Source organism: Chroicocephalus ridibundus, chromosome 2, assembly GCF_963924245.1.
Source record: "Chroicocephalus ridibundus chromosome 2, bChrRid1.1, whole genome shotgun sequence".
NCBI lineage: Eukaryota > Metazoa > Chordata > Aves > Charadriiformes > Laridae > Chroicocephalus > Chroicocephalus ridibundus.
The window spans coordinates 135043624-135069517 of record NC_086285.1 but is presented as its reverse complement, the minus strand read 5'-3'; the positions used below and the strand labels follow the sequence as shown (position 1 = coordinate 135069517).

The window sequence follows — 25894 nt, the reverse complement described above, 5'->3', positions numbered from 1 at the left end:
TTATTTAAACCAGTATAAGTAGTTTGATGTTACTCCTGGGAAACAAAGGTTGTCGGTACAAGAACCTCCATAGCTTGGAGGACAAGCAGAACACGGAACTCCTACTTTATATGGCGCTTCTCCAATCCAATTTCCCCTGAAAATATAAAAGGAAAAAGAATGCTTAGTAATTTCAGAGAGGAAGAAAAAAAATCATTAAATCATACTTGTTTTGAGTGACTAAAGTTAATGTCTTCAGTGATATCCTATAAACGCCCTGTTACTGAAAACTTACATTAATCATAGAATCATCTATGTTGGAAGGGACCTTAAAGATCATCGAGTCCAACCACTAACCTAACACTGACAAAATATATTAAAAAATATATTTCTGCAGGTTACTGACAAACATTGATCTACTGATTCCCAAAAAACAGCAGAACAACCATGTCACCCCAGGCCAGTGTCTGTGATGAAGTCCCAGTCCTCTCGCTTTTGCTACAGCCAAGTGACTTTTGACACTGCAAGCCTAGGACAGAGTATTTTTTACTGGGGGGCTCCATTATGAGAAATTAGCAACATAAACATTGGTGCAAGGTTTTCCTTGAGCACTTTTTTGTCTGGAAGTTATCTTAAAAGCTTGGGTTTGGAAGGTGGAAAAATGAACTGAGTGAAACCTTATTCTCAGGTTGCCTGAGTCCACATTGTGAAGCTCTGACACTGAATTTGGGGTTAGAGAAAAGGGAAGATGAAAACTATTTGTACCAGTGATGTATTAAAAAGAACTGTATTTGGACATTTGTAGGGGTCTCATAGGTGTTAATGGGAGGAGAAAGAGGGCTCCCATCTGGTGAACAGAGCTGACTAATAGAGCCCCGGGGGAAAGGGGTACAAGTCTGGATAGTGATCATGTGAAAAGAGGTAACTGAAAGATCTAGGAACATCTGAAAAAATGCATCCAGACTTTTAGGTGCTTATATAAACCCCAGCCTTTTAAGGATTCATGTAACACTCGTGATGTAGGCAGAAAGGAAGTTAAAATTAGATTTTTATTTAAATGTTATGTCTCACTGAGCACAGAACTTTCCTCTAGTTTGCATGTGACGTGGTATAGCAGTGAGTAATGCAAGTATTTATGAAAAATTTTCTCATCCCCCACCTCCCAGCCAATAGTATTGGATCAAAAACCCTGGTCTGGGTTGCGCCTTGGAAGAAAGCAGGAATCTCTCAAATAATTTGCTCATTCCTACTTCTCTTCCAAATGGGTACAGCAGACTGAGTGCTCAGGAAATATATTTAGTTTGATAACAGATATGGAAATCCAGAAAGAGTTTGCTGAAAGCTGATTTCTGCTTTATTTGCTATGCAACGTGTGGCTGATTTGTGTGAGTCTGTTAGATAAACAGGTGCAGAGCCTTTCTAAATTTTGTAATTACCCTCCTTAACTTTTTTTCATTATTTCAGAAGCATAGATATTTTTCATCATTACAGCATGGCATCAGGGAAAATTACTGGAGTTCCAAATCCTAAACCTTTACTAAATTCCAATATCAATAACTCGAGTCAGGGCTGTTATATTCACCCCCTTATTCTTCAGAGGAGTTTCTGATGTGCTGGTTACTCAGAAGGATGCAGCCTTTATCAACTGGCAAAGAGACTTTTGAATGCGTGCCAAAGGACTCTAAGCCCAATGTCCTTAAATCAATTTAACTAATTCTTAGGAATATAAACTTAAGCCAGACAAGACCACTCAATATCCTTTTTGTGACTGTGCAAGAAGTAGATGTGAAACCCACGGTTCCACTACCTACGAATCAAAGGTCTACTCAAAGTTTCATCCAGAGAGGAAGCTTGTAAGTCCAGGCTTTGGTTTGCTGTTTGAGAAACAGTGGAAGTTTTAGACTGAGAAAATATAAAAATGTCATTAACACATTGTTAATGTATTAATGATACAGAAACAATGCATCAGTTTTCAATAATGCCTAATGCATTCTTTTCCTACATATGAAGATGAGACATGTATTCTAGGAAGTTTGTAAATTTTAGTATTTGTTTTCAAATGGAGATATATAAAGAACAGTATTTGGGTTTCTCTTATAAACTTTGATTTCACCTAGTCCATGTTGTGGAGCTAAAAGTCAGGTACAGTTTTTGCCGCCTGATACCCCTCACATTCATTTCTTACCACCCTTTTCTAGTAGGTATTAAAGACAAAAGGACAGAGAAATCTCCTTGATTTCCAAAGGGTTTTTTTTCCAAGTTTTCTTACTAAATCCTATCTTTTTTTTAAGTTGTAAAATCTTTAAAAATTCTTTTACTCATGTAACAGCTAGGATAATGACATATTCTTGCATATTCTTTACCACAAATGGATCCGTGCCACTGAGAGTTTATGGAAAACATGCTCAATTAATTATACTTACATTCCTATACAGATCTATGGCTTTGCCTAACATTATACAGTCAGAGGAACCAGCTATTTACACTGTCCATGCTGCTTTTGAAGCACTCGTCCAAACCAGACCTCAAACCAAAGCTCTCCCAGAGCCACACTTTATTGATTCATTCTGCACCCAGACGTAAGCTTGGAATGATATCTAGGAAATGCTGGGAGAAAATTAATTTCTTAATTTCAACCTAACACAGTTCTCTGCACCGCTACCTGATTTAGGGCCCCCTGTGAGTGTCTATGACCTATACTCCGAAGGACCCTCATACGGAAGGTAAAATGAGATTTGTAGACACCGAGCTTAGGTAGATGGACTTAGTGGGAAACCTGTGCTATGGAGGCCGTTATGCAGCATGGTCACAAGCAAAGGTACGTTATGGGCAACAACATGTGTTCACAGTAAATCAAGGGCCTGAGCTACAGTGGAATTGCTTACCTGAGGAAGTCTAGCTCACCACAGGTATATATAACAGAGTGAAGAAATGAGGAATTGAAAGTAAAGTGCAGACAGCACAAAGGAGGAAGACAAAAAGAATTTTAATAATAACAACAACAATAACAGAAAACAAGTTTTTGGCTTCATTCCATACACATCAAGTTATTTCCTTTTCTTCCTGGTATACCGAAGTCATGCATTTGCAGTACGTTCAGATGTAAAGTTAGAATGAAGGAGCAGCCCGCAGAAAAAGCACAAATAGAAGTCAAGCTGCAGAAAAGGGAATAAGCAGCCCTATGACAGGACCAAAACATGCATAAAGTATAAAAATAAACAATATTAAAAGAAAGCAACTCACTTTGGGGCATAGTTGCATACCAAGTAAACAGCTCGTCGCCAAACAGATCCCCAGACGTTCATATTGTGGCATGTGTGGATTGCGCAGCCTATACGATTGGAAGTGGCCCAAACCATCTGAATAAATATTTATTATTGGTGAAGTCCAAATTGAAAAGAAATATATATATACATTTATTTGAGAGAGAGCTATAAATACATCACAGAAAAGTCCAGCTTTGGACGGTAGATATTGAATAGAAGAATGTAATTTATATAACCTGTGTGTAATGGGTGCACATGGGTCCATAACATCGCATGGGGCACCTGGGGTTGCAATCCTGAGGATAAGGGAAAGCATAATCCTTCACCTCATCATACCATGGCTTTACCAGCTGGAGAATAGATCGATACCTGGGTTTGTTTAAAAGACAGAAAGAAAAACAAATCATTTTAGATTTAGGTATTTTGGAACTTTCTCCTGCTAATCCCTCTGATGGAAGTCATCTAAATACACATTTCTCCATGCATCACTAGGGGTGCAGTATTAAGCAATAATACACTTAAGCCAAATGAACACAGATGGATATCAACTACTGCTAGAATACTGGATGACACTTGCAACAATCTAGGATCTGTATCTCAAAAGCTGTTCAAAGGCTAACAAAATAACTGGTTTTTAGGGTATCTGCATACCTTCCAGTTCTTACAGACAGGTTCTGGCCCAAGAATCTCAGTAAGTAGGAAGGTCCATGGTCCCAAATGCATGTAGCAGCCCAAGCCTCTGCAGATTTAGCAAGAGTTTCATCCCAAACCTGACAAAATAAAATATCCTTAGCAGCAGAACTGAAAAAACAAATAGTGACCACAGTGCAAGAACACAAGAAGCAAGTATCTTCAGTCACAAATATACTATCATAACACATCAGATTTGTAACCTAGGCAGAGAGCTCTTGAATTCAGAAAACTGTGGGGTAGGTAGCACGTACAGAATCTAGCAGGATTTGCCCTAACGCTGCACAGAAATCCCATCCACATCATGAGAGGAAGCCAAGTATTCAGATCTCTTCCTTATTTCTGGAAAAGCCCTTCCCTGAGCAGGCATTCTCCTGACATTTTCCCTTCCGTGTTGATGAGATCCATGTGTGGAGAGGAGTGAAACATTGGATGGGACTCAGATGGAAGTTAAAGAGAAGGAGGGGCACACAGGGAAGAACAATCCAGCACAGGTATTGCATACTCCACAAAACCCCAACAACACATTTGAAATAGGATCTCAGGAGTATCTATAGCCAGAGAGAGTGTGTGTGGCAGCTTTTCGTATTTGACACCACAAGGTCAAGAAAAGGGATTCCACACAGGCAAAGACTATGGATAGTTTCCAGGTGTGGTATGAGTTCCATCATTTTATTCTGCATGGGAGCTGACACTGCTCCCTGCCTGGAATAAAAAGGTAACAGCTCTGTAAGAGACGATTTGACTTCTTAAATTCTCCTCCAATGGTAGGAACATGACAAGTGAACACTGTCTCCTTTATATGCTTTTCCTGCTCACATGCTTGATTTCTGACTCCACTGTTTCCTCCACAGCAAATACATTTGCCTCAGCAATAACAGAGATATCAGCAATAGAACCTACTGCGCTGCTGGAGCTCCAGATAAAGAATATCTCACTATTACAAGTACACACAAATCCTAGTATATCTTTGTGTTTGAGTGATACCCAAATAGGGTCTAGATCCTGGAATTAGAAGTGCATTTTGAATACTCCAAGTGGAGTGTTTTGGTGCAGGACAGTTTTAGTGAACTGCAAGTAGAAAGGCAGGAAAAGAAAGCGGTAAAATTGCCTACCCAGCCCATCACAGCTTTTTAAACAGAAACCCAAACCCATAAATCTTGAGTGGCTATGAAACAAAGTATGGTCTCTGAGTGGTATGAAATAACAGGCAAGGTCAGAAATAAACTTGTCTAAGGATAAGGTGGTCCACATCACAAATATTTTCTGTTCTATGAGCTAATAATGATTTCTAACACTGAATTCATAGTTTTAATTTCTCAAACCTGCAGAGTGAAAAGACTGACCAAAGATCCTGGACTAGGACAGTAATTCATGCCCTGACTCTGTCTGGTAGTTCGTGAAATTTCTCTAAGTGAAAAGGACAAAACTTAGGAAATTGTACGACATCATTGCTATATCATTGAACCAAGCTTTTGCTACTATGGAGTGAGTGAGGTACCTCTAGATTAAAGCTGAAGAAGTGCAACAGAAATCAGCAGGAACCCTAAATACAAATGATCTTCCATTCAAGTGGAAGCACCTTATGGAAAGGAAGATGGATGGTGCATAAAACAGAGGAGATTTACTTTACACCTGTTCGTAAAAGGTCCCAGAAGAACGTCAAAGCAAATTGCCAGTAAAGGGACAAAACAGAGAAGTGTTAGGAAGAACATGCTAAGAAGGAATGGTCTTCAAGCCAGAAAATACTTTGACTTCAGCTCTGAAAAATGAAGGGAGTTTCTAGGAGGAGTTAGAGATAAGTCTATAACTCAGGAAGAGAAGGCTAAGCTGGAGCACTAGGGTACAAGAGAGGGGACCTGGGGCTCCTACGGCACCATCCGAAACCCAGGAAATGCTCTAGGGCCCAAGAGGGAGAAAACCGCATACAGATATTTGTTCTGCTTTGTATCTCTTACGTTCAATCAATTAGCTGCACGTGGCCAGTATACAAATAACTCTTTACAAACCCTGTGGTACATCAGTGGTCCCAAAAAGAAGGCTTGAAGAGGAGGCAACAACAGGTACAAGCATAAAAATGTGCCTAGGAAGTGTGCCTGAGCGCGGGGCCACAGTCGGCATTTGGAGCCTGCCCAGGCCCAGGGTAACGGAGGAGCAGATGGATCCAGCGCGTGGGTCCAAACACAGCTGCCTGGTGTGCAGCCATAAGGGGCAGCTCCGCCAGGACTATGACACCCCATAAACACCCTCCTTTGCTGGGATTAATCATGCTTCTGGCACGAGCGCTCCCTGCCAGGAGGCTGAACATGAGGTTTGCGTGCTTGCTCCCAAGTGACCTGGCTGCAGTCCCACAATAATCTAAATGTGTACTGTATTTGCACAAACAGCACCAAGCTCCTGATTTCCACCCAGCATATTTTCACGTACTAAACTGCCTTGCAAAATAGCATGTTAGGTGTTTGAAAGAAATGTGAAGACTGGATTAGGTTTTCACTATTAATGCCCTCTCTAAAGCAGGCATGGCCCTTGCCTTGGACTGTGAGAATACTGCTAGTCCACTTTAATTCCTCCTTAGCTTCATTTTTTAGTTCTCAGGAATCATCTGCAGCATTTGATTGGTAAAGTTTTAGGGGGTTGTTTCAAACTCAGTTAAAAAGTTGTGGGTTTGGCAAGTAAGCATTACTATGATATATAGTGTGCTCTGCTTTCCATTATCTATTCACTCTTGACCACTCTCTGGTCATATGAAATTTTTGTCAAACATAAAAAAAGAGAGAGAAAGAGAAATAAAAAAAAAAGAAAGGAAGAAAATAATAAATAAGGGCAGGGGAGCAAATGCAGCATCTTTTAATTTTCTCCATTCCTTCATTAGCAGGCTGGTGAAAAGCCCTTGTACAGAGTCCCCTCCTGCTATGTAAATAATTTGTATTTCATGGGAGAAGATGAAGTGCTTCACCTTCCTTACTTTATTTTACTTTCCTAGAAGTAAAGGTGGTCTCAGTCCCTCTAGGACTAGCTCTAGATCATCTCCACAAGAAAAGGCAAATAATTAATATAGGCTGAAGCACAAAAATTATTATCTCATAATGACCTAAAATCTAATCTGTAAGACACTGTACTGTTAGTTCACTCCTTTCAAAAGAAGTCTGATCCACACTTGTACTAATTTGTATGTCAGTTCAGTCCCCTATTTTGGGCATGTAAGAGAACAGGGAAAAGACATTTAGATTTTTGAACCCTGTTGTACATAGATAAATAGCATATAAAGAAATAGAAAAATATCCTAAAAATAGAAAACAGAGTAACTTGAAAGCCAGAGGAGCAGTTTCTGTATAAGGAGAAATTAAAAATCTCGAGGAAATTAGCAAAGAGTTTAAAAAAGTACTGCAATAAACAAAATTATAAACTCTGAAATGATGGCCAACCCAGTGTTTCTATTAACCATGTTAGAGAAAGCTGCCTGACATGAACACAAGATTGCAAAAGGGAAAAAGGAGAAAGATTTGCATACTCAGTGGGTCAACATCTGAGGAGGTGACTCATCCTCAAATGCTAATCATGCAAACCCCCAGTGCCAAACTATGCTCATTCTCTCCCCGGGGATAGCAAATCGTCATTTGCTAGGTCCTTAGTACTTGGGGAAGCAGTCACCTTCCTTCCATCCAGGATAAAGATCCCCCCCCAAGCTCTTTGGATCACTGATTTGGTCCAGCATAGAAAACCTCCCCACTCGTCAACTGGGTCTGACTGAGCTGCGATGGAGTTAAAGCATCTCACCACACTTCCACTGGCAACTTGAAGCAAACATCCTTTGGCCAATTTCTTTCCTCAGCCAAAGATTATTTTCCTAGAAAGCTGTCCGACTGTGCTTTCCGCACTGTTCCCTGGAAAACTACACTTCAAAACTACACTTCAACTTGAAAATTGTCAAGCGGACTGAATAGAGGGAACAGGCTAGTGCTTCTACATGGGGAGTTTCAACACCAGAGACCACCTTATGAGCCTTTATGAGGCAGCTCTGGGGTGTTCTCTGCACTCACACGGCACACACTGGTTGAGAGTTAGGAATAAAATCTCAGCATTAATAAAGTCAGCAGGAATTTTGCCAGTGAACCCATTCACCCAAGATCAAGGGTTTTTGTTTGTTTCACTCTGTAAACAAATAGTAAAATAAATGCTTTTATTCTAATAATGTATAACAAGCAACGGAGTGTAAAATGAAATCTCTTTAATGTTGAATGTAATTTTTTGAAGCCCAAAAAGCGAGCTTCCTTTCCCAAAGGAAGCCTTTTAATGTTGTGGGTCACAGTTCCCTCGTATCCTCCCTTTCTATAGCTGTTTCTATAGCTGCCTCTCAGTTGTTCTTAGATAATTTGTATGTAGAAGGGATGGAGTTGCCGTTTCATTCTTTGTTGGAACAGCTTTGTTGGAACAGGAGGTCCTGGTCACAACTATCCTCTTAGGTATTAAAAAGATGGTGAAGCTGTATAAACATCACAATGAAGAAAAAGAAGAGAAGCAACTACAATATTACAAAGATCTGTCCACAACATTTGTTGAAAAATAATTGGCCGTTCCCTTCCTACAGTGACAACTATGCTTTAATTTGAGGAATGGTGTACAAACCCATTTTTGACTATAATTTGAACTCAGAAACGCAGCTGTTCTTCTCATTCTCATTACAGTCAGAATTTCCTCCTAATACCAATAGCTTTCTCTTGACACCCTATTCAACACATGTCTTCTCCTGTTGCAGAACAGGAGAAAAAGCCGAAAGCAACAAGGTACTTCAGACAGCAACCCCGCTACTTTATCTGTAAATAGAAAACATTGAACAAGTGTATGCAAAACAAATTACACAGAGCTCTCTTAATTCAAATCACTTGTGCTTACTGCAAACTTTCTAAAGGACTGCTACACCACTGGAAACAAACTGCCACCCCAAATACATATACCCTGTGGTAATTTTATTTGAAAAGTAAAAAGTTTCATACTCCTAGTTTTAAGTGCACTACTGCAACATCTATTAGCACAGCTTGAACATGCAAACTTTGCTGAGAACATCTGTGAATGATGAATATATGAAGTCATGGTTAAATTACACTGACCAAAACAGAGCAGGTATTCAAAGCAGCGTTCCCAGGGTCTGCAGCCCATCATTGGTGCTAATGAAACATCAGGCCTTGGGATTTTGATGGTATCAAGAACCCATATCATTTGGGACCTGTATCTTTATTAAAGCGGGGGGCGTATATTCACTATAGGCCTTCAGTATGACTAGGTGACATAGTAATGTCAGACCCTCCTTAAGGACCTTCTCTTTTCATGGAGCACCTCTCAGTTTCACTGCCCAACAGGCTGGAGTCCTTCTAATCTGGCTTCATAATATTTGTACTGTGTAATTACATAAAGGTTAGGAAACTAAATCTTTTTCTTGTGTAAGGTCTGATTCAGGACCTCTGGATATCATAGAATCCCAGAATCATAGAATGGTTTGGGTTGGAAGGGACCTTAAAGATCATCTAGTTCCAACCCTCTTGCCAAGGGGCAGGGACACCTCCCACTAGACCAGGTCCCTCAAAGCCCCATCCAACCTGGCCTTGAACACTTCCAGGGATGGGGCATCCACAACTTCTCTGGGCAACCTGTTCCAGTGTCTCACCACCCTCACAGGAAATAATTCCTTCCTAATATCTAATCTAAATCTCCCCTCTTTCAGTTTGAAACCGTACCCCTTGTCCTATTGCTACATTCCCTGATAAAGAGTCCCTCCCCATCTTTCCTGTAGGCCCCTTTTAAGTACTGGAAGGCTGCTATAAGGTCTCCCTGGAGCCTTCTCTTCTCCAGGCTGAACAACCCCAATTCTCTCAGCCTGTCCTCATAGCATAGGCACTCCAGCCCTTCTTGGCCTTCCTCTGGACTTGCTCCAACAGGTCCATGTCCTTCTTGTGCTGGGGGCTTCAGAGATAGATGTGGTACTCCAGGTGGGGTCTCATGAGAGCGGAGTAGAGGGGCAGAATCGCCTCCCTCAACCTGCTGGCCACGCTTCTTTTGATGCAGCCCGGGATGCAGTTGGCCTTCTGGGACACAAGCACACATTGCTGGGTCACGTTGAGCTTCTCATCAACCAACTCCCCCAAGTCAGTGAATATCAGTGAAGCTCATCACATGACTGTATTTTTTCCTTAAATTAACCTGTCTCTGTAAGACAGTTCAAATGCAGCCACCACAACATTTCTGCCTGGAACCAGTACTAAAACACTGGGTTTTAAGCTGACTTTGCAAGATGTCAGTTTGCAGTCCACAGGGCTCTAGGAAGCAGACTGTGTCCCTTAGAGCTCAGCTTGGCCATCCAAAGGATGCCAACACCTGGAGAAAAGGCTACATCAGGTCATTTTCTGAGAGTATTTTCATAGCTGGAAGAGCTAGAAACATAATACAGGATATAGGTGCATTTAATGAACACTAATTTCATAATTTGCTAAAATAGGAGGAAAAGCTCAATCATAAAAGTGGCCATGTATTACTTTAGTTTCTTGGTCATATGCCTCAAGGTTTCTCATTGCTTTAGAGAGAACATTTTAAACATTTTGTAAAAAGAGAGGAAAGAGAAGGTTTCCTTATTCTGTCAAGGCTTTCTCTCATATTATGAGTGGTGCAAAAGAGTTCTGGAATGTTATAGATCATCCAAAGTATCACTAGCTAAGTCAAGAAAAGAAAGGATGAATGTCTTGGAACTTCACACAGATCCTTGATTGATACTTTTCTTAAAAACAGACAATCCCTACTCCTGCAAGTGTAAAAATGTTATATTCCTAAATTGCTTTTAGGTATATCAGAAAATGTTAATTACTTTTTTCCCATTTCTGCAAGAGGATCATAGAATCATAGAATCATAGAATTGTTGAGGTTGGAAGGGACCTTTAAGATCATCGAGTCCAACCTTTAGCCTACCCTGACAAGAGCCACTTCTAAACCATGTCCCTCAGTGCCCCATCTACCCTTTTTTTAAACACCTCCAGAGACGGTGAATCCACCACCTCCCTGGGCAGCCTATTCCAATGTTTAATAACCCTTTCAGTGAAAAAATGTCTCCTAATATCTAATCTAAACCTCCCCTGACGTAACTTGAACCCGTTTCCCCTCGTCCTATCACTTGTCACCAGGGAGAAGAGGTCAGCCCCCATCTCTCTACAACCTCCTTTCAGGTAGTTGTAGAGGGTGATAAGGTCTCCCCTCAGCCTCCTCTTCTCCAGGCTAAACAACCCCAGCTCCCTCAGTCGTTCTTCATAAGGTTTGTCCTCCAGGCCCCTCACCAGCTTTGTAGCCCTTCTCTGGACACGCTCCAACACCTCAATGTCCCTCTTGTAGCGAGGGGCCCAAAACTGAACGCAGTACTCGAGGTAGGGCCTCACCAGTGCCGAGTACAGGGGGATGACCACTTCCCTAGTCCGGCTCACCACACTATTCCTGATACAGGCTAGGATGCTGTTGGCCTTCTTGGCCACCTGGGCACACTGCTGGCTCATATTCAGCCGGCTGTCAACCAACACCCCCAGGTCCTTTTCTGTCGAGCTGCTTTCAAGCCATTCTGCCCCAATCCTGTAACGCTGCATGGGGTTGTTGTGTCCCAAGTGCAGGACCCGGCATTTGGCCTTGTTGAACCTCATGCCATTGGTCTCAGCCCATCGGTCCAGCCTGTCCAGATCCCTCTGCAGAGCCAACCTACCCTCAAGCAGATCAACACGCCCGCCCAGCTTAGTGTCATCTGCGAACTTACTGAGGGTGCATTCAATCCCTTCATCCAGATAATGAGGATATCTCCTCATTATTTGAAAAATAATCAGAATTTCAACATTTCATAATTTTAAAATGGAAAAATAATGTCTGCTTTATAAATATCAAAATGGGCATCCATTTCTATTACTTCTCTTCAACACGTTGTCAAAGAAAAAAATAAAGAAAATTCATAATTTTGACTTACCATGTTGCTGATACCTCTCCTTAGATTTATGATCTCATTGATAAAATCTGCAAAACATGCTGTGATTTTTTTTTTCCACAGAAAGCAATTACTGGCTTCTTCCTAAGTCATCAGTAAGATCTGTCAACACTTTTACTGCATTTACTTTCCTTAAGAGTGATGTTACACCACCTTTTTCTGATAACTCACTACTTCAAAAGTAAAAATAAAGTACATGCAGATAAACTATTTATTTCAGCTTTCTTACAGGTAGAAAAAAGGACTGATTCAAGCAGTAGAATACCTCCCACGTAAAACAGATACTTAAACCAGTCATATCTTTAGAGCTGAGAAGGTAAACTGAAAACTAACGTTTTAGTTGCCCCCCCTAAAGCTGCCACATCTGAGAAAGGATGGCTGATACTGTCACCTGGAATTGCACCCCTTTGTAAGTTGTTCTTAAAGTTCAGAATTTGGAAGAAGAGAAAGTTAAGATACATTATTCCTGGCAAATATGGGGAGTGAGAGAAAAAAATATCAACCTACCCTTTCATAGTCTAGTTCTTCATTATGCAATGTGTGGAGAAAGAGTATTATTCAGATGGGGATGACCATCTAGCCAAGGGTGCTTTTCCATGAGAAAGCTGAAACTTTTATAATTATTTTTTTTCCTGATTTTCAGAGGTAAAAATTAATCTGTTTTCAGATTAATCAGATACCATCCCTGAAGTTCAGAATACAGATTTCCAGTGACAAAAGGAAACACCTGACTCAGTATTGCTCTATCTTTATGCGTGCCTTTTTGTATGAGAAAGATACATCAGTATGGAAGCAATGAACTCTCCTCTTCTCTGCAATTGGTCTGAAATGGTTATTAATGGTAACAGATAGCCAGAATTTGTGATGTAAATACAAAGTGAGCAAAATACACAGTGACACACTGTATTAATACCTTTCTCATTCTATGTGGATATGTTTGGAAGTTTGGATGGAAGGAAGATGGATGTTTGGATGGATGGAAGACGGATGTCTAGAAGTTTGGAAGCATTTAACTTGTCACAAAGAAAACACGAAAAAAAAGGGAGAAGTAGGAGCACTCCTTCCCTGAGACTGACATCCGACAGACTGTGTAGCTAGGAGAGATGGGATAACTGTGGAATCCATAAAGATGGGTTTTTAACCTGGGTCTGCTCATCATCATCTTAAAGCATTCAAGCAATACAGAACTGTGCTTCCATTCTTCTTTTGCCATCATAATCCTTAATCTTTCCTGGCTCAGTTTTATTGCCAGAAGCAAGGAAGCTCTTGCACAAGAGTACAGGAGAACCTCAGCAGGGCATTGATCTCAATATTAAATACCAGCAGCAGCCCTCAGTACTTTACTGTGGGGTTTTTTAATATGACCTATCAGCAAAGAAAATATTCTGCATATTTCTCAGTGGCAAAGCAAGTACTTTAAGCAAAACATATACAACCTGGTTACTCACTACCCTTGTGGGAATTCCATGAGTGCCCATCGGGCAAGGGCTACTTGCCCATAATGCCACGACAGTTGCGGTGTGACTGGCCCCTCATCTGGCTGCCATCAACGGCACAGCCGGAGTGACAAGCATCAGGTATAGGTTCGAGCACAAATCCAGAGCTAACAGGTCTTTGTCTAGGTGTTTTAATCACTCTCCTCTTCAACAGCTTCTTTCCACAACTGCACTTACATGATGAGATCGCAAATGAAATGTTTGGATATGCAATTTGAATACAGTTGCATGGCAACACTGTCACGTTTTGCCATAATAGAAAGTGGCAATTTGTCAGTCCTGGCATCTTATTCATCATTAATATAAGTTTACTGTGGACTCGTATTCGTGTCTTCAGATTGTTATTTGGCACCAACGAATCCACAGTGGCTCCTCTGCACTTCAGAAAGGTGCCCAGTAGGACCTTCTTTTAGCAGAGATCAGTCAAAAACCTAACATTTCTACCTCAGGCTTCTGATTTTGTTCTCCATTAGCCCTGTGCTTCTGCTTGTTTGCTCAGGTGAAGATCAGAAGGTCTTACTTCCAAAACGTCAGCAAGTGCGAAAGAAGAAAACCTTGATTCAAGCCATTTCTTCCTGTGAGAAAAACGTTGGGAAGCTGAGGGATGAAATCCGACATCTCCAGCCCATCTGTGCAGCTGCACTCCACAGCTGCTAGCGCAAGTCCCAGAGCGGATTAGCAGATGCAGGCTGCTACCCTGCAACATGCAGGTCTTGTCCTCATGGGTCATTCAGCCGTGCAGCCTTGCGCCGGCCGTACCGCTTGCACGTGCGGTGGCCCTTCCTCACAAATCCCACACCATCGTGCAGGGCATGCAGGGGACCCTCGCACAGCTTCTCCCCTTCTCTTTTGTACAGTCAAACCTGTAGCATTTTCAGGTTCAGAGACTTTCTGTAGGACCCCCCACCACGTCCACTACCCCAAATCTGGCACAAAGCTTAATAAAACAACCCACCAGCCCTTCTGCCTGCACGCTTTTTCAGTGGAGTGACTGAAAGAGCCTCGTCTCTTTGCCCTCACTTTTTTCAATACATACTGTGTGATGAAAACATATGAGCTCATTGGAATTTATAGACAGATTTGGCAAACTGTATATATTTACTTGGGCTCTGAGATCATTTGGACTCTAGGCTTTCTCTCTCTCTCTCTCTCTAAGAATATGAATACTTTTCGCTCTCAGCTGCCACCTGTTAGAAATTTTACTGTGCATACTGTAATCGGTGCCTACCACACGTGCAAGTCTTTTCCTAAATGCATTAGGTGCTAATTAGAAAGTTTACACAGAAAATTGCCAAAGTCTACCCAGTAGAGAAAAAAAAATCTTGATGGGAATCGCAGTTCTGTACTTCATTCTTTTGCAAATAAATAGAGGGTTAATACATCAAGCTGCTTGTCCAATACTCCGCTGCAACTCAAAGAAAAATTGTGCAATGTTTTATAGTCAATTTGCCCTCATATAACCAAACCTCCAAACATCTGATTCACGTTTTTGAAGGGCTCAGTACTAGAAGGTCTGTCTTATAGTAATCAGGGCATCACCAGACAGATGTCCAAGAAACCTCATTGCCAAAAATTCTTTTCTTATGAAAATTCAAGTCTATATTTTATACAAAAGTTTATATTCCTGGGTGTCTATATGGTCCAAATTCAAACTCCTATCATTTGAAGCTTGACCACTGCTAATAGTCAATTTGTTTCTTCTAAAGGTTGTCCGCATTTCTTTTCATGTTTGGCACCAGGCTTTTAAACAATAAGAAACAAAGAAAATTGGTAGGCTGTCAGATTTAATAACAATAAGCTTCCCTGATATGCTATTATTTGTTTAGCTTTTGGAAAAGTTAAATATCAGAGCTACATATCTTAAAATATTCAGTGCTTTCTTAACCTACTGCAAGGCATATTTCAATTGGCAAGAGCTTATCTCAGAAGTGGTAACAAAAAGGACCAAACTTTGTCTAGCTCCATGTCACCCTGACAATTGGTCATAAGTCTGAGGAGGAAGGTGTCTGACCTCTATCATTTTAAATACAATCAGAGCAAATTGCCTTTGCTCAAAACCACAAAATGTGAATGAAAAATGTATTTCTTTTGTGGTGTTTTGTTTCTATTCTATATGAAAAAAAATCCCCATTTTTTACTATTTTTGTTACTAACCACTGAAGTTTTTTATTAAAACAAAAAAATGTTCTTAATTTCTTTAAAAGTTTTCAGAGAAAATACTTATTATTTTCTAAGTAGCTCTAACTGAAAGATATGGCAGCATGACACAAAAGAAAACACATAGCAGCTTCTTCTTTCTGCAGGATAAAAAATAAGAACAATAGTTCTTTATTCTCGGAAGAAGAAAGCTCAGTTTAAGATTCTTTCTCTTAACATGGTTTAACAGGTATCACAGTACAGATAGAGATGTAAAACCAGTTCATTCTCAGATGAGTTCAAACAGACCTCAAACCCCATCCCATGGCACCTGCAGATGTATTCATACGTGGAGGTGCCTGTGCTGAAGACAATATTCTGTGTACAAAAAGCAAACAAGTGGTTATCCTAGGGTTTCCATCTTTTGCTGCCCTTAGGATACAAATTTCCACAGACCTGAATAGACAATTCTTTTCAGATTTTTCTTTTCAGGTACAGAAAGAGGATTAAAATGTTGAGAGGTTTAAGGTTACTATCATCTCCATTCATGTATGAAACAAAATACTGTGTACTTTGGATCAAGACTCTTGTGAAAAATGCCCTGTCTCTGTTTTTAGCCAAGAAGTTCAAGAGGTGCTACATTTAATAATAAAGGAATGTCTAATTCTGAGGGCTCTGGGCAGGCTGCTTTTCTATTTGAGACTTTACTCGGCTGTTTTTTGTTTGCTTAAACTCCTAGAAGGCTTTCTACTAATACTAAATTTAAATAATGTAAATGTTCTCATCTAAAACACTATCAAGATGGATGTTTTAAAATTCTTATGTATAAAACATTGGAAAGGAGCTCTAATACCAAAGCAAGTTTAACACAGTTATTTTTTATCACAATATTTATCAACAATAGCGTTTTGGGGGAAGTTCTTCAGATTTTTCAAGGAGTGCTTTCCAGGAAAGGTCCTCTATCATTCACTCTGAACATAACTGATGGCTTTTGTAGTTCTTATAGCTACCATCCACTTTGATTTGACCTTAGGGGAACACCGGTTTAGCTACTGAGAGTGAATGGGAGTTCCTAGCCTTTTGGAGATGAAACTCCGCTAGAAAAATGAGCAGCATCCTGCATCTCACTGATAGCCAACGAGTAGTATAGTGCTGCATTATTGACAGTGGTTCAGTAGAAAACGGTTAAGTGGATAAACTCACCTGTGAGGCAAAAGAGAGCCAGGCAACTCTATTGTGCCAAAATTAGCAGAAAGTAAACTCCATCTATGCTTGCTTTCTTTCAGCTTACTGACAGTTGCGATGCTTTACCTTCACCGCAGAGAAAGGCTGAGTATGCTGCAAAATGAGTGCTTCCTTTCAAAGTTGTCACGCAGACAGGCATCCCTAACTGTAACCATGAAACCACATCAGTTCTTTCTGTTCTCTTCTAATTTTCCGAGAGGATTGATATTCCAGAATTCATTAGCCCATGTTCTTCAGACACTCCTGGTACTGGATTTTGGCGACATGCTGATGCATGGCTAAACAGAAACGTAAGTGCTAAGAGGGAGAAACTGGAGCCAGTGAACACATTTCACCATTACATCCCTTCTTATTTGTTCTCACCTCACTTGTGAATTCCCAGCATAGAGCAAGCTAAAAGCCATGGCAAACTGGGATAGGTGGACTACACTGGGGAAGCTCTGAACTCCTTGTTATCTCTACTCCCAGAAGACTGGCATCTTAGATACTTGGATTTACTTTATGGTCTGTCATGATGAAAAGCAGATTAAGATCTTTGTACCCTGACTCACCATCTGATTACTTTATTTCAACCTTCACTGTGTATATAGGATTTACAGGAACAGGGCTATTCAACAGCTGCCAGTAAGGCTTCTAGAGTAAATTCTCCATTGCGTTACGGCACTTGTGTCTTTAAACACGCATAGTTAAAATGATGGGCCTAATCTGCTTTGACATTCCAGGGTGCTGTTCACTTATTTAACCAAAGAGCTGTAAATGGAGTGCAACTGTAATGTGCTGCAATATGCAGAAGTATTGTAAGACATGCACATGGAAATTAAGGAAACATTATATACATGCATGCATTTTAATTAATGCCAAGAACACTGTCAGTAAACAGGTAAAGGGTAATATTTGAAATAAAAACGGAGAGAAATTCGATTGGGCAGTTAAAAAGTGCATATAAAGATTAATTATCTGACTTTTAGAGGGAAATATTTAGGTTAGACATTTGGAAATCATTTCTATCCCTAAGGTAAAATATTTGCCAAGAGATGTGACTGAGACAGCATCACTATATGTGTTCAGAAGTAGACAAGATGAAAACCATATGTATTTAATGCAGAAGGAAGTCCTGCAACAGGGAAGGGATAAACTATATGAATTAAGAGATCCTATCCAACTAATTAGACATAAATCTTGAAGGAACTAGCCCTGCAATCCTTATTCACAGACATGGATGATTTCAGTAGGACTGTGTAGATGAGCCAGGGCAAACGACTCAAGAACAAAATGTCCTCTAAGATTTAGAATGGTTTGTAAGAAATCACACTGACAACAGCAAAAAATAGGTAAACAAGTTGAGAAGCTTATTTATCAGAAATGCTTTTGAATTGGAGAGAAAATCAAACTAAATCACTTTTTCCATGTCCATAGGAAAGGCTTGAGGTATTAAATAGGGCTTTGGAAAACTTGAAGTAGGCTTTTTTTTTCATTTTGTCTTACCCATCACTTACTGCATATTCACAGAGCATTTTTAAGATCACTTTGACAGAAAGAAAATTTTATCAAGACTTTCAAAGTTAGGAGTGAAATAATAATGCAGTTATTTAGATTTGTGACCACCAAGTGGGCTATTTACTTCCTTCTCTGACCTGACTTTGTAAGTTGTCTGCAGATCTTTGTGGACAGGAAGCAAAGTCTCCAAATTCATCACCTCAGGAAAGAGGGTCACTCCTGGGCCACAGAGTGAACAAATCTCCCCCATGACTCACATGGACTCCCTCACAGGACTACAGTAGCTTCTCTTGGAAAACAATTTAATTTCTTTTAGAACAACAGTTCATTTCCTTTGTCCATTTTATCGCAGTCTTTCATGTGGATTTACTAGAAATGAATAGCCTCAGATTCTCCATTACCTCCCAGCTCCTCTGTCACCCGCTCATGAGAAACTATCTTTATGCTGCCGTGAAATAACTCCAGGGTATGCAAACTAACTCATTTCAGGCTCGTCTGGGAATCTTTTACTATTTGGAGTCCTACAAGGTGACATGTTCGATGTGGGGCAGATTTTCCCCACTATAAAAGTGCATTTACGCAATTACTGAACAAAAAGGAATTGAAACTATATCAGAACATCTTCTATACATCAGCAGGCTCAAGTTTACCTAGAGCATTTTTCTGCTCTTAAAATCTTCACACAGCATTCCACAAACATTCAGCTTCGTGTTTTTGACTGTGCAGTCCTGCCCCACCTATTATACTTCAGACATGCTACCGTCAGTCTACTAATGACTCTGTTGATCAGTACTGGGCTCAGAACGCATCCTTGCAAAGCCAGCAGTGAACTACTCACACTTTGTCTTTTGATATGGCTCTTTAACAAGTTACACCTTAGAGTACTCTTAATGAGATCAGATTTTCTCACTTTGCCTGTGGGAATGCCATGGAGGGCAGTGTTCAATGCTCATTAATGCCCAGCTCTATCAGAGTTTCTGCTTCCGCTCGGTGCATGCAAAGCTGTAAAGAGAATGCCTGTATGGAAGCACCTGCTCGACCAGCTTTTGCCTGCACAGTGACATGGCTTACAACAAAGACCATATGGACTTTTATGAAACTGGCCTGAAGTGGGGATGATTGCAGGGAAGGTAAAAATAACATTTGATTTTCATAGAAACAGGTATTTCATTAAGAACATTTGGGGATCCTAAAGATAGTACCAATGCATACTAAATGACATGTTTTATAGAACCAAATTTCAGCTGGCAACGTGTTGCAAATCTTTACTGGCCTACCAAGTAGGTGAGATGTTCTAGCAAGGAGACATAGGCCTCTACAGCACAGAATTAGCATTCAGGGAAAGGGATTTGCTTGTTCACAGACTTCCCCTGAAACTGCAGATTTACATACCTTTCACACTAGGGAGCTGCAGGTGATTCTATACCTGGCTTCTTCTGAATCATGAATTTTATGGAACCTTTCTGCTTTCTCCAGAAAAAGTATGCAAAGCTAAGTGGATGATTTTCACCCTTTGCCAGGCCAAAAGGATGGTGTCATCTTTCTTTCTGCAGGTATGGCACCAGCTTTTAGAGCACAAGCAAAGACTGGAGAATGATAGTCTTAGTTAGGATGAAGAGAGAGTTGGGGTTGTTCAGCCTGGAGAAGAGAAGGCTACGAAGAGACCTTATAGAGGCCTCCCAGTACCTGAAGGGGGCCTACAAGAAAGCTGGGGAGGGGCTGTTTGCAAGGGCATGTAGCGATAGGACGAGGGATAGAGCAGGGCAGGTTTAGATTAGACATTAGGAAGAAGTTCTTTACAATGAGGGTGGTGAGACACTGGCACAGGTTGCCCAGAGAGGTGGTGGAGGCCCCATCCCTGGAGACATTCAAGCCCAGGCTGGATGAGGCTCTGAGCAACCTGATCTAGTTAAAGATGTCCCTGCTACTGCAGGGGGGTTGGACTAGATGGCCTTTAAAGGCCCCTTCCAAACCAACACATTCTATGATTCTATGAAGAAGAATGAAGGATATCATAAGAAGAACGAAATTTAAAAAAAAGAGGCCATTACTTCTACATTATAGGCCTGAAAAGTTGTTTCCTTTCTCTTTCACTTTCCTTCACATACACCCTGAATCTAGTCTTGTACTTGCAGAAAAACTTCCAATTGAAGGCATCAGCAATACCAGAACCAGAACCAAAAGAAGTACTACTATAAAGTGTGACTCATAGGGTGCTGATATCCCAAGAGAAAGATTACTCAAGGTCTCATTGGTATAAGAGACGCTTGTTTCTTTTGCTAGGTACTGATAATAGAACAATGGCTCCCATCATTGCTTTTGACTCCCCAGTTGCCCGCTTACACTAGGGACCACATATAACAGCAGGCTGGAGCAGCACTGACACCCGCTGCTCCCAAAGAGAATTAAAACACTCCCCCAGCTCTGTTATGGCAGTGCTCATCTGAACCTCCCCTGCCTAACGTGTGTGCATTCAAAGCCATTCTTTGAGACCTCTCATCCCAAGTCCTACAGCACACAAACTTTCAAGACAGTAGGGGCAGAAAGAATAATGTCCAAGGAGTTCAAAGTATCTATAAGTGCACTGAACGTGTGAGAAGTACACCAGGGGAAGGAACAGAATGCTTCAAGGTGAAAAGCCCAAAAAAGGTTGAGTGTGGAGAACTGGAATCATAACAACAAGCCCATACAGCTAAACCCCGTGCTCTTACCAGTGGAGAAGAAAAAGCAAATGGAACGGCACAGAAGTGAGAATGTCATACAGCAACTCACGAGAAGAACAGAGCTCCTAACTGTTGTGGACAGGACACTAACAGAATTAGGAAAAAAGAACAAAACAAAATTTAATATGACTGTGGGGAGACAAAAGATGAGAAAACATCTTTTTCTTGTGCTTCCAAACTGCTTAGTCCTTCTCTACTTCAACACACTTACAAGGGACTTCCACAATTTACTGCATCTGTAAGTAATTCCAGCTCTCTAACATGTGACATCCTCTTTAGTCATTGTTAGGGGAAATGGGAAAGGCCATTTTCATCACCACCACTGCACTTTTCCGTAGTATTCAGGACAGGAACACACGCTCTGTAAGGTTCTTTCAAGCACAGTGCACGTTGGCTGCTGGTAATGACAATGTGTTTGTTGTCTTATTTATGAAAATGAGTATTGAGTGACACAACATCTTTTATATATAACTGCAGCAACCTTATGTCCCCGTAAGACACAACAGATGCTGTGCCATACACTGAACTATACAGAGACCAAAGAATGAACTAAACAAAGTCAAATGGGCATTACTGATACAGGGGTCCCCAGTCTTGGTATGGCTTACAGCACCATGTCACCTTTAAGATCTCCCTACCAAAACCTTTCTGTAGCCACACAGGTAAAAAGTTAAATAGATGCTGCCATGGCTACAAAGCAGATGGCAGAGCAAGCTATGTGGGATGTTGCTCACTGGGGTTTTTTTGCCCTGTAATGGGGACACGCACAGACTGACTAAATTCTGACAGAGAATTGGTGGCAAAGGGGTTGGCTGCCATTTGGGAATCCAAGTTCAAGTTGCGCTTTGGATCATTACCTATGTAGCTTGAGGTGCTGCTCTGAATTCCACTGCACGAAATCACAAAGTACTTTCACACTAGGAAACCAAGAGTGAAAGAAAGCCTCAGACCTTGCCATTGAGACTACTGATGGGGCTGATGCTGACGGGAACACGGGTACCCCTTATGGCTGGATGGTACTGGTAAAAGCAATAGGAAGAAGGGCAAGGAAAGGAATAGCATGTAAGCTGTAAAGACCACAGCTTGAGTCTTGATTTTGTATTAAACCTTGCACTGCACCATTGCAGAGCAAAGCTGCAGCAGAATACCCAACCAATGTGGGTAAAATCTTGGCAGTTTATGCATATGAGCACATTAAAACAGATTTCATCAAGGCAGCTTGCTTTCTCTTTTGAAGTTTTTTTTTATGGAACAGACTAAGAACACTGCACTTAAAAAACTCATGGGAATATGACGGGGTGCTGGCTTCACTTAAGCAAACTGCAGGAGCACATTTCTAAAACACACAAGCCAAGGAAGGGCATGGTAGGCTGCCATTCCCTCAGACATTACAACAAAGTTTATTTATGCAGAATCAAAGGAAACGTCAGTGGAGAGCACAGCAATGAAAATGATGACTGAGCTTGACTTCTGACCTCTCTGTTTTTTCTGTCTCTGACCTTTCCACTTAACCAAACTTCAAACTCAGCCTACGGTATGGCAACAGGTCTTCATCCTGCAATGTTTTGAGTGCATTCATCATTTTGAGGTGCTGCTGGGATGTGCTAAGCAGCTTATATGATCAAATCCAGATTTAGGTAACATCTGTGATAGAAAGATGTCCAAATTGTTAGTCATTAGCTGCTAAAAAGGAGGAGCTGTTATTACTGCTATACCCTTTTTATGTCAAGCTGATGGTGTCCTGTTTCTCAAACCTGTTAACCGTCTGTTGTCATATGAGAAACTCTGTGACTTTAAGCAGATATTATGGTGCTGACACAATTTGTCTGTGCTTTCAAAACAGTATGAATACCTTAATTAGAAGGTAAAAAAAAACTTTGCTTGGCCAACCTATGTTTAATATTAGAGCTCCACAGTATGCATGCATTCAAAGTTGGAACACAGAATAGCAAACACGCTGCTTTAGCTAGTAGTGCCAAGTATGAAATCACAGTGAATGAATAACTTCTATCATACCTGCAGGGAACAGATAATTCACATAATGAGTATTTGCCAATAAGGGGAAAAGGTGCCTGCCACAAACATAACACTTTGAGCACACTGAAATCCTATGTACTAGAGCAACATTTAAAAGCAGCCTTGTATTTCATGGAAAAATAAAAGTATTAGGTGCACACAAACAATATACAGTAAGTAAAACACATGTGCGTGAGAAAAACAGCGGACCAGATGAATTACTTTGATGACACAGTTTTACCGTATTGTCTCCAAAAGTATTATGCACGAAAGAAATTATAAATTGTCATTGGCTACCTTTTTGCATACATCAGGACGATGACTTTCAGTGTACTCCACAAAAGCAATGGGACTACTAATGATCAGCACTTTAAAGACGTGTGATCACATACTATTCCTCAGGCCAACAAGCAGTTAGCTCACAACTTCATTTACTTGGGTCCCAGAAGCTTCATTAGGACTATTCACAGAAATGAAAATTCAACAGCGCAAGTAAAAGGTTCAGAGTTCAGGATTTAGCTTTTGCTTGATTAAGTTAATGCTACTTTTAAAATGTAAGGAAAGAACATTTTAGTAAGCAATAACAGTTAAAAATCATTTGTCTACTTAACTAAACCCTCATAATTTGTTTAAGAAAATGAAATCACTGATTTACAGTTCGTTTTACTCTCAAATAAACAAAGTTCACTTACCATATATTCCATGTTGGAAGCAGGTGGGAAGACTTTGCCTCTGACTTGATTATGGTAATCAAGAATGGCAATCATGTCATTTTGCGAAATGTAGCGCTTCCGCCTGGCTTTGGGAATTTTTGCAGAGTCCAGATGGGCTGCCAAAGCTGTCTCAATGTCAGTGAAATTATTGTCTGACAGGAGTAGGTCAGTGGAGTTGGGTAACACTAATGCACTTGTTTCACAGAGAATGGAAAATAAGAAAGCACAACTGATTGCAGCGATTGCTGTCATTTTGGGGCCAAAGGAGAGAGATAGGCCACAGAGGTACTCTGCTTTAAGTCAGGGCAGTAGAAAACAGATCTGTAGAAGAGAAGATGTCAAAGATGTGATTCTGAACATCTGGGTAGCCAGACAAAGTGAACTGGCAGCCTGTCATCAGAAATATGATTCTGTCTCTCAGCTCAATCACAAAAACAATCCAGTCAGAACACGTTACTGAGCAATTTTCCATAACCATATTATCATTAAGTGATATGTTCTTACTACAAACACACCAAATGAAGCATCATTATACCATGAATTACATGATCAGAGCTAGTAGTATTCCTGAAATAGTAACAGTGCTATCACACCAGATCAGTCCATAAACCACACTATAAATCTTAAATGGGGAGTCTGCAAGAAACCTCACAGAATGTTTTTCACTGAAAATGAAAAATACATCCTAGGCTATGCCTACCCTATATGCATGGATTGTTTTGACACAATGTGGCACAGATAAACTAGTAGGCAAAAGAAAACATATACAGCATGAGAGCAGGACGTCTTAGAAATAGCATTCAAATCTTAACTTCAGCAAAAATGTGATGAGCATTGATAAAACTGCATGCAAAGCAAACTTATTGAGCTGAATGGCTTACCTCTGGATAATACCAAGAAAAAAAAAAAGAATACAGTCTATTGTTCTCCCAGTATATATAGCACTCTCCTATATGATGATCTGAACCTTTGTGAAGGAGTGTCTCTTATTACAAACCCCCAAAGAACAAAACTCTGCTGGTTTTGAAGCTTCTGGCCACAGGAGCTGCTAACAGCTTTTATATGTTGCAGCCTGTATGAGCCAGAGCAGGCAGCTTCTCTAAAGGTCTCTGCTTAGCCAAAAGGCGAGGGGAGGAGCTCTGCAGAGCACACAGGCAGCGATTGGGCGGCATCCCCGGACTGTAGGTGGTTTGGATATTCAGTCACACCCCCAGTTTCTATAGTACAAAGAGGCAACATGCAAGACTCTCTTTTTTTTTTTCGGTACTTCCTACCTTTTTTTTTTTTTTCCCCTCCGTGATTGTTTTGTGGGTTTGTTGTTTGGTTTTTTTCCCCCCTCATTTCACGCGCATCGTGCTGGCTTGGCCGACGGTATTTCACGCAGCTCTCGGAGCCCCCAAAGGAGCCGCACGAAGAGAGTTCGCAAAGCGCTGTTGCCCCCAGTCACAGGAAACGGAACCTCTGCCACGCCGTCCCCCCCGACCCCGTCCCGCGGGGCAGGCGGCCCCGGTGCCCCGCCGTGTCCGTGGCTGGCAGCGCGGGGGAAGCAGGCGGGAGGCGGCCGCCGCTCCATCCCTCGCCGAGCACGGCGGATGCTCGGGGCGCCGCTCCTCCCCGCCTGCCCGCTCCCCCTCCGTCCTCCTCTCCCGCCCGCTCCCCCTCAGAGGCACAGACAGACGCGGGACAAAACTCTGGGCAGGTTGTGGCTGACCCGTAGCGGTTACCTGAACGTCCGCCCGTGAGAAACTACCGGAGCAGCAGGACCGAAAGCTCTCGCCAGTGCCTGGGAGACATCTGTTTCACATTAACTAGCATATAGCTGGAATTATTTAGGCACAGAATGGTCCAGCCACTCACACAGCAGAGCTGAGGGCACAGCACTGAGGCCATGACGAAAGCTCGCAGAGAGAAGCAGCCGCGGCCAGCAATTGTGTACTGGGGACAGGGGATGGGAGCAACACAATGTCAGGCTGATCCCCCACCAGGGCTAAGCGACCTGGGGCAACCCGTAAAATGAGGTGCTTAAAAATGGAATTGCAATGTTTTGCGACGTCATAAAGGACAGAGGAGAGAGAAACACAAACGGTTTGTTGTTACACCAAAACTTATCGAGGGCTCAAAAGTTTCAGTA

General features: G+C 41.3%; 1 protein-coding gene across 1 annotated transcript; it reads right to left on the bottom strand.

Annotated features, from left to right (window-relative positions):
• Nucleotides 1–24761, bottom strand: PI15 (peptidase inhibitor 15). The gene is made up of 6 exons (XM_063324022.1): nt 24645–24761; nt 23743–24084; nt 3897–4015; nt 3482–3614; nt 3223–3338; nt 1–136 (listed from the first exon to the last, which is right to left on the bottom strand). Exons 2-6 carry the CDS (start codon nt 24013–24015, stop codon nt 1–3), a joined length of 777 nt encoding a protein of 258 aa, XP_063180092.1. The 5' UTR covers nt 24016–24084; nt 24645–24761.
• Between the last annotated feature and the right edge of the window lie 1133 nt (nt 24762–25894).

What these genes read in the sequence shown, in the direction of transcription:
- PI15 (XM_063324022.1), bottom strand. Translation starts at nt 24,015, where the DNA reads ATGACAGCAATCGCTGCAATCAGTTGTGCTTTCTTATTTTCCATTCTC. An exon ending in CTTCCAACATGGAATATATG is followed by an intron (nt 4,016 to 23,742) that starts GTAAGTGAACTT and finishes TTATTTTGTCAG; the next exon opens with GTTTGGGATGAAACTCTTGC. An exon ending in CTGTCTGTAAGAACTGGAAG is followed by an intron (nt 3,615 to 3,896) that starts GTATGCAGATAC and finishes AAACAAACCCAG; the next exon opens with GTATCGATCTATTCTCCAGC.